At 41.6% G+C, this 17193-nt stretch overlaps 2 protein-coding genes across 6 annotated transcripts in view; both read left to right on the forward strand.

The window, feature by feature from the left end:
• The window catches only part of trim36 (tripartite motif containing 36), a 32783-nt gene extending 24532 nt beyond the window's left edge, over positions 1–8251 (forward strand). For all 5 annotated transcript variants that reach the window (XM_085425763.1, XM_085425759.1, XM_085425760.1 and 2 more), the window contains exons 9-13: positions 142–259; positions 351–556; positions 3980–4163; positions 4381–4494; positions 4905–8251. In XM_085425763.1, coding sequence (XP_085281889.1) covers positions 142–259; positions 351–556; positions 3980–4163; positions 4381–4494; positions 4905–5274 — 992 coding nt within the window. In that variant the 3' untranslated portion in view covers positions 5275–8251. The remainder of the gene's footprint in view (positions 1–141; positions 260–350; positions 557–3979; positions 4164–4380; positions 4495–4904) is intronic.
• Positions 8252–9604: 1353 nt separating this feature from the next.
• The window catches only part of ccser1 (coiled-coil serine-rich protein 1), a 129575-nt gene continuing 121986 nt past the window's right edge, over positions 9605–17193 (forward strand). The window contains exons 1-3 of the mRNA XM_085425766.1: positions 9605–9789; positions 14911–15928; positions 16614–17022. Of these exons, the coding sequence (XP_085281892.1) occupies positions 14936–15928; positions 16614–17022 (1402 nt within the window). The 5' untranslated portion in view covers positions 9605–9789; positions 14911–14935. The remainder of the gene's footprint in view (positions 9790–14910; positions 15929–16613; positions 17023–17193) is intronic.

The raw sequence follows: 17193 nt of genomic DNA on the forward strand, positions 1-17193 counted from the left end.
TAACAGATGTTAAATGCTATATTTTACAGGCTTTCCTGGTTGCAGTTTGTTTACTTGTTGTTTGGCCTTAGTTGTTGTTTCACCTGATTATACTGACTGGTTCCTTTGCTCTATTCTTTACACTTTCTTCCTCTTCTCCAGTTCCAGACCCACCTCTGATTGACCTGTCCAATAGCAGAGTCTATAATGAGGCCTCAATCTGCTGGAGGCTCTCTGATGACCACCTACCTACTGATCACCACATGCTTGAGTACCGCAGGTGAGTGCAAGCATGACTTTGGGAGTAGAGGGATGTGTAGCGCCACGGATGAGTTGCAGATACTTGAAGGAGAAACATAATTTTTCTCCAGACTTGGAGGCCCAGGCCAGTCCCCATCCCAGGAAGATGGTGAGGACAATGGTGTCTGGAGGGCCACAGACAGAGTGTACGGCCCCAGCACCGTGGTGTGTGACCTGGAGCCTGACAGTCTGTACTCCTTCAGAGTACGAAGCTGCAGGAACTCCATGTTCAGCCCCTACAGTCCTGAGGTCACCTTCCACACGCCACCTGCACCCGGTAAGCCTGAGACGCATGATTTATTCCAATTAGTTAAAAATTAGTTGCATTTCCCCTTCAATCCTGTGTTGGTTCTTCTGCTGGAGACGGAAGAGTAAAAGTGTTAAAGAATGTGGTGACTTACTCAATTCAAGCTGTTGTTTGTTGTTGATGCCGAGCTCATTAATGACTTGCCACGCTGACTACTGGAGGACCAACCCCTGTTATTGGGCCTCTTTCTGGCAGCAGCTAAGCTTTTTCTATCCCCTCTAGTTCTCAAAGCACGTCTGTGCTGAATGCTGTGCTCGACTTTAGGGAGATTATAAAATGATGGATGCTCCACTGTTTTTAAAACATTTTTGAATTTCCTTACAGCATGCAGGATGGAGGTAATGAAGCAGAGTGGTGGTGCAGTTTATCACCATAGTAATGGCTTTTGTTTCAGATTGCTGAAACCAATATAGCTTTTGTCTGTGTGCGTGGGAGTGGATGGCATGTCAGCTTGGAGAAGAAACCTGCAGTTGCATCTGTTGCTGGCATTCTTAAGCTTTCCTCAAAGATGCAAGGTGGAATTCATTAAAAAGGATTATCATTTCCAGCCATCTGCTGGGCTTGAATTCAAATGGAGCCTTCCCAGTAAGGGACTGTATCACTTTGATTTACATCCTGCTTGGAAGGTGTTAGTCTCCTCACTTTTGGCTGTTTTCTCTGGGTGTATGCTATAATTTCAGGAGGTTTGCAGAGCCTTTTTTGTAATGAGTCATCCTTAAAATCTGATAATCTCCAGGCTCCACCACTCTGTCATGCCAGGAGCCTGTATCAAAATCAGCTGTAAACATGTTGCATCCCCCTGTGATCTGATAGGCCTGCGTTTTGATTTGCGGATAAGTGTTGTTATTTGTGGTGTTTTGTTGTGCGATCGGAGCGTCCACATTCCTGTGCTGTCTGGTTCGTGTGAGTCTGAATGGATGGACTCTGTGTGCGTCAGTAATGAGGTGGAATTTCAAGCAAGGGAGGCAAAAATGCAAAAGACAAAACCTACACCCTTGTAGCTCCTGCAAGGAGCTGTTTATGATGTAACAGCTTCAGTTTAAGACAGCCTGATGTTCCTATGAGATGCTAACACTCTGCCCCCAGCCAAGCAGGTGACTGACATGTCAAACATTGACATGTCAGTCACCTGCTTGGCTTAAACTTGGCTTGGCTTAAACTTTGCCTGTTCTAAGTGCTCATAAGTTGATATTTACATGAATTTGATTTAAAATGATTATTAAAAAATGGTTACCTGGAAACTAATTTCAAGCTGCATAAATTGTATGAGCTATCGTTTCTTTAAAGATTTAATAAATGGATGGTAGCATCCATGTTTTATTAGGAATTTTGAATAATGCTTCCATCCAGTGTTGTTCCTATTTGCCCCCTGGCTGTGGCAAGAAAAATGCAGACGGGCCTGTCGGACATCTAGCTTCAGGAGCAAAAGCATAAAATATCTGTAAACCAATGACATGATTGTTGTTCTTAGCAAACCTGACTTGTCAGTATTTTTTACCTGGTTACTCATCAGTGTTGCATCATATTTTTAAAGAAGGATGAGCCATTGACACCAGTTACAGAACCTGTTTATTAATAAAAATTTACTTATGTTGATTTATGATTCAACTGTTTAGTGAGATCAGGGAAACCTTAGACCCACTGATACCCAGATCGATAACAAACATAATAATTGGTCATTGATTGGAAGTAGTAGAAATAAGTTTTTACATTTTTACTTAACTGAGTTTTCTAATTAAATCGACTTGGGGAAAAATAAGAAATCCAGTCTGAGACATGGGTTCTTGCACCTGCCTTATGTATCGAGGGAGTTGCAGCTGTTATGTTCTGCAATATTTCCTCCGTATCTTCCACTAAAACTGTACTTAATGAGGACAGCACAAACTGTTTCTTTAGAAATGGTATGGACAAGCACAAAGCATATTGGCCCTTCCCCCCCCCCCCCCCCCCTCCCCATTATGGGGTGGTGCATTCTTTAGGGCTGGAAGAACAGATGGTGGTTTCAGAATCTGGGTTAGAGAAGGTGTGGAGGAGGGGGGGGGGGGGAGGATTTGTACTAATGGTTAAAGATGACCATTTATGTCAGACAAATTCCTTCCTTCTGCATGATGTCACATTCATTGTTGACGTTACAGTACAAATAGTTGCTGAGGACTTGTAATACCGCAGTCAAATTTAACAGATGGTCTCCTGATGCTTCTGACTCATGCATCCAATGTCTGGAGGGAAAAGTCACCCTGTGTCACTGTGTATGTGGAATCAGTAGTTCAAATAATGTCAGATGTAAATATCTGATATCGTGTGTGTGTGTGTGTGTGTGTGTGTGTGTAATGGATGTATAGTCTACAGACTGTCTTTAGTTTTTAACCCCTCAGCCATTAAAGGCTATGGTATTGCAGTCGGTGGATGGGTGGGAAACATGGACACTCAGGTTTGTGAATGCGATAACTTGAAAATGAAGCAACACAGAACCTTTTTATAAGTTGATACCGTGGGCATTTCTATTGCAAGTCTTGGACAAATCTGCATCTCAGTGAACTTGAGGCTAAGGTCAGATGTTTAGAATCTGAAAGTTTAGTGAATGCGATAACTAGACAAGGATTTCACCTAGGGGTTTGAACTTTTGGTGTATAACCCTTTAGTGGAATTTCTTGGATGTCAGGGTGCACAGAGAATATTGAATTCTTTATATAAAATCTAAAGAATGGAAACAGCTCAGGTCACTTTGCATACATATTTCAACATCAGCGATACAAAGTTTATCATACTTGAAAATGGGAATCTACCAGCTTGTGTGCAATATTTGAAACAAATGCAAAGCTAAATAAGACTGCATAAAACTCCTGTCTCGTTGTCTTTTCACACGTTGGGTTAGCTTATACAAACATGATCATCATGCCCTAGTTGTTTAAAGGACTTCCCTAGACGCATGCTAATTAACTAGGTTTTCCCCAGTGTAGGCCTCAGATTGGAGAGAATGGCTGAGTGAACCGGCATAATCATGTTAGCTTGTATGTATCCTGGTGCATGGTAATCATGGCCTTTGGCCTTCAGACTATTTATAGAATACATTTGCAGCCAGATGAGAAATATAGGACATGGTTTCATTAGACTTCTCTGTCATGGTGTTATGATGATGGTGGTACTTGTAGTTCTTTATGTACATTTTAAGATTGTATTATAGCACCCTCTTGTGTCAGTCTTTGTCACTTACCCAGTAACAGAATAGAGAAAATATTCCCTTTTATGTGAGCTAAATGCTCAATAAGGACTCTTCTTCTGAAACTGGGTCTGTTTGTCCCATTCATATTTCTGATTTCCATGTACTCCTCTTTGTTCACCCTTTTTATGTCCCGCTTATCTAATTCTTCTATTCTGTCTTTTTGCATGCAGTGTTTGGTTTCCTGTTCAGTGACAAGTGTGGATTCAGCACGGAGAGGCTCATTCTAAATAAGAGACGGGATACTGTGGAGAGCGTAGCCGGCATGGCCTTCCTGCTCGCAGCCGAACGTGTGCAGACAGGCAGCTACATTGGACTAGATTACATAATTGGGGACACGGGCATCTCTCAGGGAAGGTATGCAAAACACAAACAACCAACACTGGGACTTGATACAAAAATCTCACTGAGCAGTAGATTTTGTTTCGTCAGTGCAAAGTAGGTTTAATTGCAAAATCTTCTGCCAGTTCCCAGGTTTGGTACAAATGAGCCCATTAGTGAATGAATGGGCAAACTGGTCATCATAACCTCCTCTTTCTGAGGTGAAAAAATTGCATTTTTATTTTTTTTGCAGACATTACTGGGCCTTTAAGGTGGAACCATACTCCTACATGGTTAAAGTTGGCGTGGCCTCCGACACAAAGCTGATTGAATGGTTTCACAATCCGAGAGATACAAGCAGCCCAAGGTATGTGCAGCCATATCCCCCCCTTATGTTTCTATAATCTATAGGCATGTGGTCTACAGGTGACAAATCTAACCATAACAAATGCAGTATAGCGCCAAGTGTATTTGAGCCATACCTAATCCTGTGACGCAAGAGAACCAGTATAAACTCTTAAAGAGCTTATTGAGACGAAGCTTGGCCTTTTCAGCAAATTAGCCCATGTAAAGGAGAACATTACATAATGCAAATAAATTTGACTTCTATGGTAATTATGTGACGCATGCAAATTGATAAGGACCAGGCAGTGTTCAGACAATGCTTAGATGTTTCCTCCAGATCAGTTGCCTGAAATTCATAAGTTCATCTAATAAAGTTCTGCATAAACTTTCCAAGTGCAAAACAAATCTTTACCGGTACCTTCCTTTTACCAGGTATGACCACGACAGCGGGCACGACAGCGGCAGTGAAGATGCATGCTATGAGCTCTCCCAGCCCTTCACCCTCGTCACCTTGGGCATGGGCAAACTCATCATCCCGAAGTCTTCTTCAACGTCTAGCTCTTCCACAGCAAACGCACAGTCAGCTGACCCCGGCAGCCGCATCCTTCCTATGCCCCAGCGCTTGGGCATATGCCTTGATTATGACGCGTGCCGAGTGTATTTTTACGACGCCGACACTATGAGGTGCCTTTACGAGAGGCAGGTGGATTGTTCGGGAACAATGTATCCGGCTTTTGGCCTCATGGGCAGCGGCAAGGTTCAGCTGGAAGAGTTCCTAGCCAGTAAGAGACTGGCCTTCTAAGGAGTGCATTAAGCCTGGAATCCATTTCATCTTTAGTGTGTTCTGGGAAGAACAGGTTTTATTGACAGGGTGATGGAATACAATTCAGACCATTTTTGAAGGTCAAATCAGGCAGATGTGATTAGGGCACTTGGTCCTAATGTGGAAATGGGATCCCTGCCAGGGACTGGCCCCTCCCCCCCCCCCCCCCCCCCTCCCTTGGCATGTATAATGTATTACCCACACGAAGATAATTACGCTGAGTATCAGTGTCTGCATACAGAGGTCTTCGGTAGTCCGTATAGATGTAAAAGGTCTTCTCCATATACCAAAGTCTCTGGATCTGGTAATTGTATTGGACCTGGTTTTATGATGAACTGCTCAAACTGAGTCTTTTAACATTAAACGCCTTCGATCTTCCTTTCCTTATTTATTTTTTCTTTTTTCAGGTTTCGGTTTAAATAGTGTTTGTTTCAATTAGTGGGTGGTTTGTATTTGCTTGTTTTCTGTAACCATTTACGTTAAGGTAGCAGCATAGGTGTAGATATATTAGTGGACCTGAGAGCCTGGTAGCTAACTGAAGCTAGCGCCTTTGTGCCTTTTTTTTTTTTTTGAAATGGATGAATTAGTTCTCTCTAGCAACCAGATGTTGACATTAAATACTGGATGTGAGGATTTGGTGTCGGTACAGTTGGATCAGACACTGGCCTCGTAGATATTAGAACTTATTTACTCTTTGTCACAAACGCTACTCCTCCTCACACTTATGTTTAGCTGTTTTTGCACAATAAAATGAGTCTTGCACAATAAATTTTAGTCTTCACAGCTGGATCACTACTTAGCGTAGACGTTGCCGATATACAGCTATCAGTACACTCTCACAGCTACCTTCACTAACAGATATAAACCCTGGAGTATTTACTGTGATTTGAGACTTTTTGTGTTTCCTGTTTTGTTTTTTGTTTTTTGCTTTCACTTCTGTTGCACAGCACAATTTGACTTTAAACACCATAAAACTGTCAAGGTATCAGAACACCAGGTGCTTACTGTTTGACAGCTGCAAAGTCACAAATGGCTCTTCACCACTGATGCAGTGCCAGTTCTACTTTGGTGCTTTTGAGAACCAGCATAAGCTTTGACATGTTTGATGCAAATGTTGCATGGCATTACATAAAAGTTGGGTCTTTTTTTTCAGCCTACATCTGTGAATCACCTAACTTTCTTGCAGTAGTGCCTTTTGTAGCCACTTACTATGAATCCAAACTTGGGGCTAGCTTTTAGGACCCAGTAGTGCTGTCTAATTCAAAGGCATGGAGCTAGTTGTAGACTAGGCACTGCTTTGGTGGAAATAAAGCATATTAGCCAAAGCTTTTTTTTTGGTTCTGGTGCTGACTTGATTGCAACCCACATCTTTGTGGCCTCACAGCCTTTAGTTTCAGAAAAAAAAAAAGACCTAGCTCTTCAGGTTCTTACAAAAAGTGCTATCACAAATTGCACTGTTTAGTAGCTATGCTGTGTAGCATGTGTCGCTATCAGATGCCAGAGTGGCTGATTGGTTTTTGTTTTTTTTCAAAGAGCACACTAGACTGTTCAATAGGAAACCACATTTGTTTTTTGTATACACGCATACTGTATGTGGTTGCACCTGGGTTTGCTTGTACATGTGTATATATATTTTGATTTCTGGAGGGTTAGGGTCGTCGGTGTGTGTGCGTTTTCTCAGGTTTCTGGCCTCGATTGAGGCTCAATGCTACCTACCTCTGTCCATCAGGCCTGGAAAACCTTAACTACTGTACCTTTCCTTACAGAAACTAGTTTGATTTGATTTACAGCTGTCCACCTAACAGTGCAGTATCTGCCTTCTTTCATGTCACGTAATAAGCTGATTGCTTGTGTTTGCTTTTTAATTCCATGTACAGTTTAATCAAGAGTATATTATTTTGGGTGAAATTAAGTACACAAATGTTCATATAATCGGTTGGTGTTTTGCTTGTAGATCACTTTTGATGGAAATTACTGTAAGCAGATGTTACCTGGTTCAGTTGCCTTTTTTGGGAGACATTCTTGTTTTGGGTCTTAAAAACATGAAATTTGCTCTTAATTTTATCTGGATAGAAATTTTTAGTCTCAAGGTGAAATATTTAATTTCTCTTATGGTGCAAAGTTTTATATATATATAATTTTTTTTTAAATTCCCCCCCTTAAATGTTTATTTTCACTTGAGTCCTCAACATCTTTGTAAAACACTTCTATGCATTTATGAATTGGCAGTGCAGCTTTTATGTTTTATTTCCATCACAGAATGTATTCTTAATCACAGAACAAACTGAATGTCTTCAGGTTCTTAATTTTTCCTGAGTATGTAGTTGTTCCACTTGAGGGTCACAGCACACTCATGTAGTTTATAGCATCCTGATACAAGACCTGTAATCGCAATACCACAGCTGACTCTACATTAAACTGCATCCTAAATAAGATTTTTTTTTTTTTTTTTTTTTTTTTTTTTTTTTTTGTTCTTTTTGCTTACAAATTTAGAACCAAATATTTTTGAAGGCTGGCTCTCAATCTAATTCCAAGCTAGCACTTTAAAAATCTGTAGCATGTCAGCAAATATTTGGCTCTGCAGGTAGGGGGGGGTGGGTGTGTGTGTGTGTGTGTGTGTGTGTGTGTGTATAATGGGTGTGCAATATTATTGGGCTGCAGAACTGAAGAGAACACTAAAATTTGCACTGCTAACATTTTCTAGGTTTTGTGGTTTTAAGAAATTGGGCTTTAGGTTGATGCAAAGTAAATGTTGAAACTTTCTTTTGTAAGTGCAACACTGAGATTTTCTATCCTGTATATCGGTGACAGTGCATTTCTTTAGAGAACTGTATGTGGTGTGTAAATGGTGGATTTCTGTGTGTACCACGTTAAAGATTTGTCATACTTTGCTCTGATTCATGTAAAGGCTACACTTTAATTTCTTGTGTGGGGATTTCATGAAATAAAGGCTGTTTTTAAAAGCAGATTTTCTTGTGATCTTTATGTATTTATACAGCTGTGTGGTTACTTGTGCGTATTACAACTGCTGAATGAATCGAACATTGTTCCAGTTACCAGACTTAAAATGTTCTTCAGCATCATCACAAGTCCGGTTACAGTTAAGTCTTCATACTTTACAATCATACTGCAAACAAGATTTTATGTTAATCTAGATATAGTATGCATTGCAATCAACATTTGAGACTGAACCACAGAATTTGGATAGTACGGCCAGAATATGACAAACTTGAAACTATGGATCCATCATGCTCGTTGTGTTGGGGTTTCTCGGTCCACTTTGGGCCCTTAGTATCAGCTAAACATCACTTAGACACCAGTCTTATCAGAGTGTTATTGCTGACAATCTTTACGTCTTTATGGCCACATTTTAACCATTTTCTGATGTGTACATTTAATTTGAGCTTTGTGACAGAAACTTCGATGAAACTGGTTTCTTGAATGTGAAAATGAGGTAGCTGTACTCGAATGGCCTCCAGTCTCCAGATCTGTCCAACAGAGCGCCTTTGGAACGGGAGATTAACATCATACATGTGCAGCCGACAGATCTGCAGCAACTGTGCGCTGCTGTCATGTCAGTATGGACCAAAATCTCTCAAGGAACGTTTCCAGCACCTTGTTGAAGGTACACCACAAGAAATTAAAGCTCAGGTGTGTTTATTTAAAAAAAAAAAAAAAAAAAGAAAAGAAGAAAAAAAAGTGTAACCCAGTACTAGCAAGGTATGTGTCAGAGCCAGCATGTGTGAATCCTTTTGATAACCTGCACACTTTGGCCCACCCCTGATGATGATAATAACTGATCAGCTCATTCTCCAGTATCTAACAGTTTCACTTCTGAATTTTCAAGCAGGGCTGTATCCAAAGATGTACTGAAAATATATTTTTAGTGGCCTTTACCCTCATTTCGAAATGCTTTATTTTGTAAACGTCGTGCATTTCTCTTTTTTTCAGTCTTTTCTTTTGTCTTATCTGTGCAATGATACTTCAATTCCCATGTGTTAGCAATAATAAAATTGAAAAAACAAAACATAGCCTTCACATTTTAGCACACAAAAAATAACAAGTAGTCATTTAGGAAACCAGAACCCTGCAATCCTGGTATTTAGTGGTTTCTGACTATAAGGGCACACATCAGGATTCTTTTCTCTTTTTCTTGTGGTTGAATTCGCCAAAGAAAGACTGAATCGTCCAATCATCCACCTGCAGGAGGATGCTGGTCTGTGAGGGTATTGGAGGAGGAGGAGGAGGAGTACGGACGTCACGTTGTCCACGCTCGCTGCCCGTCGTCGCAACGCGGAAGCGACGAACGAGGAAAGGGCGAATCCACGTCACTGAGGTGTCATATTGGCGTCAGTGCAACACAAGGTGCTACCTATCCCAGATATTTTCATTCATGTAGGTTATAATAACTCGTATGACCACAAAGCGAAGGTATATCCATCTGTTTGTGCGCCGGAGGGGGGCCTCGGTGGAGACTCCGGGATTCCTCTGAAGGTAAAATACGCACATTTGTGTGTTTGTCCGCTACCTGCTAGCCAGCCTGACCGGAACCACCGGACGGAGCCTGCCGCTGTATTTCCTCCGGACACCGCTGACCATTGCGGAGTAGAGAAAGCGATTCCCACTGCTTTACCGATTCAGCGTCGTGGTGGCGATTAGCGCCAGCACTTCAGTGTCCCGGTCTCGGTTAGCTAGTCGGGATTTAAGGCTTCACAAGGCTTCAGAGCGTTGTTGACGTTTTCGGTTTGACAGTTGTCGGCGCCCCGCTGAGGACCTGCTGGCTTCACTCATTTACATCCACAATTCTTATCTTAATGCAAATAATTTACAATCAGAAGCAGCTGCAGGCTGATTCACGGGCACAATAATAAATGAGCAGGGTGCTCTGAGCAGTTGTGAGAAGTGCAGGTTAAACTGTAACTACAGACGCTGAGGCCCATTCATTGTTGTGATTTTGAGCCCATCATCAGCAGCAGCAGCAGCAGATCTAAGAAGCATGTAATTCAGCAGAAGCTTAAAGGACCACAGCATTCATTGCTGGAGCTCATGAAAGCAGTTGTGAAATGCCTCCTGTGGCCTCAGGGTTATCTAACATCGCTGCTTCACCTTAATAGAAGCTTTATTATTGTGCGTGGTTGGCACACAGCGATGGTCTGTGTTGGTAGATGGAAAAATCCTTATTTTGGCATGATGTGCAGCACTGTTTACAACAGTATTTTGTGATCATGGCTCCAGTGATCCCGGTGCAGTGTATCACACTCCTATAAAAATGTATGTAATAGAGTGTAAGTGTGTTGCGGCTGAACTGCTGGATATTACAGGGTTATTAAAGTGTTATAAGTTGCTTGTGAGTGACACAGTTATAACATCATTCTGTTGCTGTTCATTCAGTCGATTTCTTTGCTCACATATTACTTCTATGCTTCATTAATCCTTCAAGTTTCCTATATGTATCCTGTTTGCATTCTATCCACGATACACTCACATGTCTTCCCTATTTAAACATTTACTGTCCAAATATCAGGCTGACGTTTATATAACAAGTTGCTTAGTTTATGTTAGGATATGTTTGCAGACTGCACTTTACTAATCTTCCATTCACTCTAGCAATGGTGACGGATTACAGTTCTCAGTTCCATTCATGGTTAAATTGGCATCCTATCGCTTAAGATTGTTTTTTGTTTTCTCCACATGCCCTGGCTTGTGGGAAAGAGGTGTGTGCGTCTATTAAATATTATCAACACAGACAGTCAGAAGAAGCTAGATGAGATAGACTGATAAAAGACTAGTTATAACCTTGGCTGTATCACTAGATTATTTGTAATGTAGCACTATAGCTTGTAGTTCAAATCCAGTAGTATTTATGTTTTTCAGCATGGAGGTATTTGCTAAAAAATATGGGAATGTTTTTCTTTGATAACACTGTCTACAGCAGCATTGCAGCCTGCTTACTCCTTCTATGAAAACACACGCTTTTCAAATAGCACTCCTTCCCTGCAATCTTTCATTACATTGAATAGAAGAGTATGGTTTGCATTAACTCTAACATGTGGTTATGGTTTTCAAAATTATCGCACCCAGAACCTGTTTTATAGGAAACACCCATTTTTCACACCCTATACACACCTATTATTTCAAACCGATGATCATGTAGAGTATCAGTGTAAAATTACTCTGAGATGGGAGGGTGTCTTTGTGGCATTGTCTGCTGATTGTTAACTATTGTTGTAGGGTGTGTCGATAAGATGCCAAAAACCACAGAGCGCTGCATGAGTAAAGTTCTTCATTCTGTTTTGGTTTATTTGAGGATTGTGATTTTAATGCATCACTATTGTTACATGGAGTGAAGGCCGCAATGACAGAAAACGTAACCTGTCATGTGTTTAATTTGGGAAAACTAGAGCTGGAGATCTAGAAACGTGCTTAGAAATCTTTCTTCTCCAATTCAAGTAATTCTTGATTTAAGTGAACATCTAAGCGGACAGTTATATAGAAGCAACGCCAGCTCACAGCAAAACGAACACTTTGCATTCAGCTCAGCAGCTCTCAGACTAATTGCAAAGCAAAGGGGAACTCAGATTAGGTGAGGTTTTGCTTCCTTTTTTGTAGGTAACCTCGCTTCATGAGCAGTTACTGATGAGTTTAGTCAAATGCCTGAGTGTCTGTTAGCTCTTTTGAGCCTATAATGTAATTTTATGTTAGATTATAGATGACAGCATGATTATAATAAAACAATGCTTCCAAAGGTAGTATTGAGTGAGTGTATATTTGACATTTTCAGCCCCTGTAAAGTCTGACAACAGGTTGTTTGCCCTTATTGTTAAATGAGAGAGGCGTTCTCAATCTGATTTAATCTGTCTAATTGGTTGTCTTAATCGGTTAGCCCAGAGTACTATGACCAGGTCAAATGGCTGTGTGGTGGGTTGAAAATCTAAAGCTACTAAACTGTTGGCTAATCTGAAAAGGAAGCGTTTGATACGGCTGGTGACCGCTCTGTCTTGACTTGCACGAACAGCTAGATGTGATCGAGGACAGACCCTAGCCTAATACGTGTGCGTGTGATATTAACGCCGTTGTTTGGCAGTACTATTTATTGACTTCCTCTCTCTCTTCCTTTTCTGTTTTATACGTTGCATTGAGTTAAATTGTAATTTAAAATTTGCATCACATTTAGAATATGAGAACATTTATTTTCAGGTAGGTGACACTAATAATACACCACTTCAGAGTGGAGAGTGTTAATGTAAGCTTATTAGGCAGAGATTGAAAACAAAACACTTCAGGAGCTCTTAGAGAGGTCGGCTCTTCAATAGTACAGGGACTGCATAGTCACTGTTACGCTTACTGAGTGCAAAAAAACAATGACAGGAGTATTTGCTCAAATGAAAGCCTTCCTTTATGACTCAAAAAGGGGAACTTTAGTCAGTTCCTACTAGCAGTGGGGCATTGTGTTTACTCAGAGACTCTCTTTGTAAGGTCATGTGAGGAACATTGTTGTAGGCTGACGCTCTAATTTTGTATTCTCAACAGCCAGTGCAGGTGAGAGGGTGAGCTATAGGCCAGGAAGTTATGGTTGGCCATGAGTTGTACTGGTGCTGTTATATTTTTTTTCCAAAATTCTGGTCTTTCCTATTTTGTTCTTTTCCATGTTGTGCTTTCAGTCAGTGGCTGATTTATTAGTGCTTGTGAAAGCTACATAGTAGTTTATAATGTATGGATAATCTGCACCACTGCAAACACATAGAGGTTCAGCGCGTAAAATCTATAAATCCATTACTGAATTTTTTTAGGGGCATTTTTTCCCCTTTATTTAATAGTGAGAGGAGAAAGACCAGGGGAACACACACACAGTGAACCACTAAAGAGCCACAGGTCATTTCAACCATATTGCGTATGGCTGAAGGTGATACTGGACGTCATTTCCTTACCCCTCCTAATTCAAGTGCAGAATCCTAGCTATGGTGGTCAATGTAGGATAAACAATTAAGTGAAGCTTGCTTCTGTGATACCGAGGTGAGCTTTGAGGATACGCTGAACTTTTCTGTTGTTAAGCGCAGAAAAACCTCTGTTAGCTGCTGTTAGCATCTGTTAGCTGCTGTTAGCATCTGTTAGCTGCTGTTAGTCTCTGTTAATGAAACATTTTTTAAAGTTGAGATACTTAGTGGATAAAGTCTCGTATAATGTGGGAACGTAATTAAATTGTTTATTAGAAGGAAAGTGTATATTTATGAGTACAACATTCTTTTTTCTATCAAATGACCTTAAAAAATGAACTTACTGTATCTGTAAATAACTGTGCTAAGATTTGATCTTTTTCTAGTACATCCATACAAAAAAAAACCCCTGAAAGAGCGCTTAGGATATTTTGTAACTCTCTCTTCTTCACTTCTTTCCATTCTGTGTTTGTCTGGCTCTCCCCTTGGGTTAGGTCTGTCTGCACAATTTAGTTGTCAAGTAAATGTTAATTGCAATGTGTGAAATGTTAAACAGAAATCAACCCTCCAGGTCTCATAGCAGATCTAATAATAGTCACGTAAAAACTTTCTTTACACATGCACTTCCAAGTGAAAATGACGTTTTGGGGCAATAAAGAGCCTTTTTTACTGTTTGATCTTATGAAATATGAGATGTATCAGAGCAGCAGTTTTTTTTGTGAGACACGCCAGATGACCTTAAAATAGGGATGCGCTAAAAGTGAAGTTCTCGGCTAGTATTGATGTTTTTAAAAAAACAATTTGTCCAGTAGCCGATGCCAAAACAGATGTTATTTTTTGGTTTTCTTGTTAGTTTAATCCACTTTTGTGCTAGAGAGAAACAAAGAAATTCTCATTATAAAAAAATAATTGAACTATTTTAAAGTCTTTCACCCCTTCATCCCTCCTGTCTTCAGACATTTAGCAAGCCCTGAATTGATGTGGCTCAACAGATGAACATCGACTGCTGCTAGCGCTGAATGTTATCTGACAGGCTGATGACAGACAAAAAGGCCTTTTACACCCAGAATACCTGCTTTACCGAATGAAAAATACTGCCTCTCATTCTGTGAGATCTCACACCTTTGTGAGAGTGTTAGATCCGTCTTTGTTCACATGTAATGATGTACAATATACAGAAGTACACTTCAGCTAAGCCCCTTCAGTATGCTGGGTGTATTCAGACTTGACAACCACTTTATTTGTATGGAATAAATGTGAAATCAGATTCTGTTTTTGCCTCTTTTGAGCTCTTTTGAGGCAGGTGTTTGATAAAATTTTTCCATTAGAGAAAGTTCACACATAGACAGTAGGAGAAATGGTGTAAACAACACTGTTTTGGTTTAAGGAGTCATTTCACATGCCCGATTTGGGAAAAATCTCTTAAGTATGACACTTTTTCCATATCAGAATGGGTAAAGATGCAGCAGGAACTTTAAGAGTGGGAAATGTGAGCAGTTTGTGCAGTTAAACTCCATTTTTGAAAAATAAAATTGTGCTCCAAGGGTTAATGGACCGGACTTTGAGAGTTCTTAGCCACATAAGGGTTTGGCACCAGAGAAGAAGTGGTGTATGCCATGCAATATTCAGGAGTTGATGAATGGTTTATTTATTAAATGTTTCTGTCTGCTTGTTCTCTCAGAGTGGCCCACTGCCTCAGCTTTTAAATGGGTGAATCAGGCTCACGGCGATCAACTCTTGTTTCCCGCCTGCCAATCTTCCGCCGCAGCAGCAGCAAGAGGCAGGAGTCCCTTCCCTCCTCTCCATCTTCAGGCGGAGTGGGAAATGGCGTCCACACCTCCTCGCCTTCCAGCACCAACTCCAGCTCCGGCAGCACCGGGAAACGGCGGAGCCTGTTCCGCACGCCGTCTCTCAGCTTCGCAAGTAAACGGAACAGCGATCCACGTGTCCAGCCTATCAACCTCAACCTCACACCGCCGCTGACACAGGGCACCGATGCCAACGGAAATAATCAGCAGGCAATAAGCACGTCGGTGTCAACGGGGTTCAGCGATGGCGGCGGACGGCCCAAGTCACGCCACTCATTTGGATTTGGCAGCCACAAGCAAAAGAAAATCACACGCTCTCAGACTGAGGACTTTGACAAGGCTTCATCATCGTCCTCTACGACCAATCGAAATGTGTTCATCAACTGCATCAGCAGCTCGGGAACCAATGAGGGCGATGACTCCGGGATCCTCGATGACTACAGTGGCGGCAGTAACAACAACAGACGGTCATCACGCCAGAAGAAACAGCTGCTTCCGAAGTCTTTCTCAGCTCACCAACGCTTCTCCCGGACATCTGATCATCACAGGCCCCCTGAAGTGAAGCTGGAGCCTCCCAGCACCACCGCTACCATCACTCCAGGGGCAGGAGGGCTCACCCCAGGATCCTGGCCTGGTGAACTTGGTGCTGGTGGTGAGAGCTCACTCCAGTCCCCTATGATATCAGAGGATCGAACCACAGCGATCACTCCTTCCGAGTTCATTCCAATCACTGAAGACTCTGTATCTGAAGTAGATGCGCTGCCAGCTCCGAGCCCCGGATCGGGTTCAGCACCAGAACCGGCCTCTACACCAGGGGTAGATAAGGAAGCTGCTCCACCCGATCATCCACCTGTTCCAGAAAACTTCAGCGTGGCTGTCTCTACCTCCCAGGTATCATGTTTGTTTTGTTGAAGAAGGTTTAAAATCAAATGGGGTTAACCAGTATAGACTAACAATGAGTTTAATAACACATAACAGCTTTTATGATAAAAACACACCACATTTAAATACTAAGTAATCGGTCTGCATGTAACCAAATAGACTTAAAAAGATCAAAAAATGTTAGGGCTTCAGGAATACAGCTGCAGTTGCCGTTAAATGCAAAAACAAGAACAAGCACAAAGGACGAGTATTTGTGACCACTGTTTGGAGTGTGTGAAATATGGAATAAAAGTTGAGCACCGGGCATAAAAAATCATTTTATTGAAAGAGCTTAGGCATGAAAAAGAAGACTAGTGCATGTCTGAATTCTGCCCTTCGCATTTCACACCTTTACGCTCACAACTTTTCCTCCTTCAAAGCATTTATTCAGAGATATTATTCTGTTTTACTGCCAGCTGAGGGAACTTCAAAAAATGAAACCATTCACTTTCCTTTATGGCTTTAGAGTAGTAAAGACTGCATTATTTTGCCTTCTAAACATGTGCACTTTGGTGCATGAGAACACAAACATCCACCTTTTAAATGCTAGCTGAAGGGCAATCTTCTGTATGTAAACTGTTAGCTTTTTGCTTCATTATCTTGCCAGTGAGAAATTTGAACTTTGCACATACTAAATAAAATGCCTTCTCCTCAGGTTTTCTTCACTCCTGCCCAATCAAGCACTGAAAAACCCTTACTCCCGGACACCAGCACAGCCAACAACACGGACTATGAAACTGCCGTTTCCGTCTCGGAGCCTGAGACGGCCGTACCCTGCCTACCTCTGCGGGAACAGTCACTGGAGGAGAGGGAGGAGGAAAGGAAGGAAGCGAGGAAAGAGTTGTCAGCAGAGAAGAGGGAGGACTTGGACTTAGAGAGGAAGACAGGTTACCACACAGAGACCACAAGTGAGAGCGAGGCGTGCGTCGTACGCAGTGAGGGCTGCCACTCTAACCCTGAGCAGTCAGAGAGGAGGGCAAGAACCACGCGATCTTTTCAAGAAAGAGGAAGCTTCTGCGGCTGCCATGAACCCAGACCCTCTCACTTGAGGAAACCACACACAGGTATCAAATTCAAGCAAATGCTTGCAGGTAAATAACATATTTACATGCAAAGCCAAAGCCACGGGCATACAAATGTATACAGCCTATGTGGTCAGTGTGAGTCATAGAGCTGGGCTGATCCCATGATGTAAGAAACACACACCAAGAAAAAAATGTACACACGTTACGTTT

This window comes from Rhamphochromis longiceps, linkage group LG12 (assembly GCF_057381845.1).
Source record: "Rhamphochromis longiceps isolate RC_006_pf linkage group LG12, R_longiceps_female_GT1.1, whole genome shotgun sequence".
NCBI classification, from domain to species: domain Eukaryota; kingdom Metazoa; phylum Chordata; class Actinopteri; order Cichliformes; family Cichlidae; genus Rhamphochromis; species Rhamphochromis longiceps.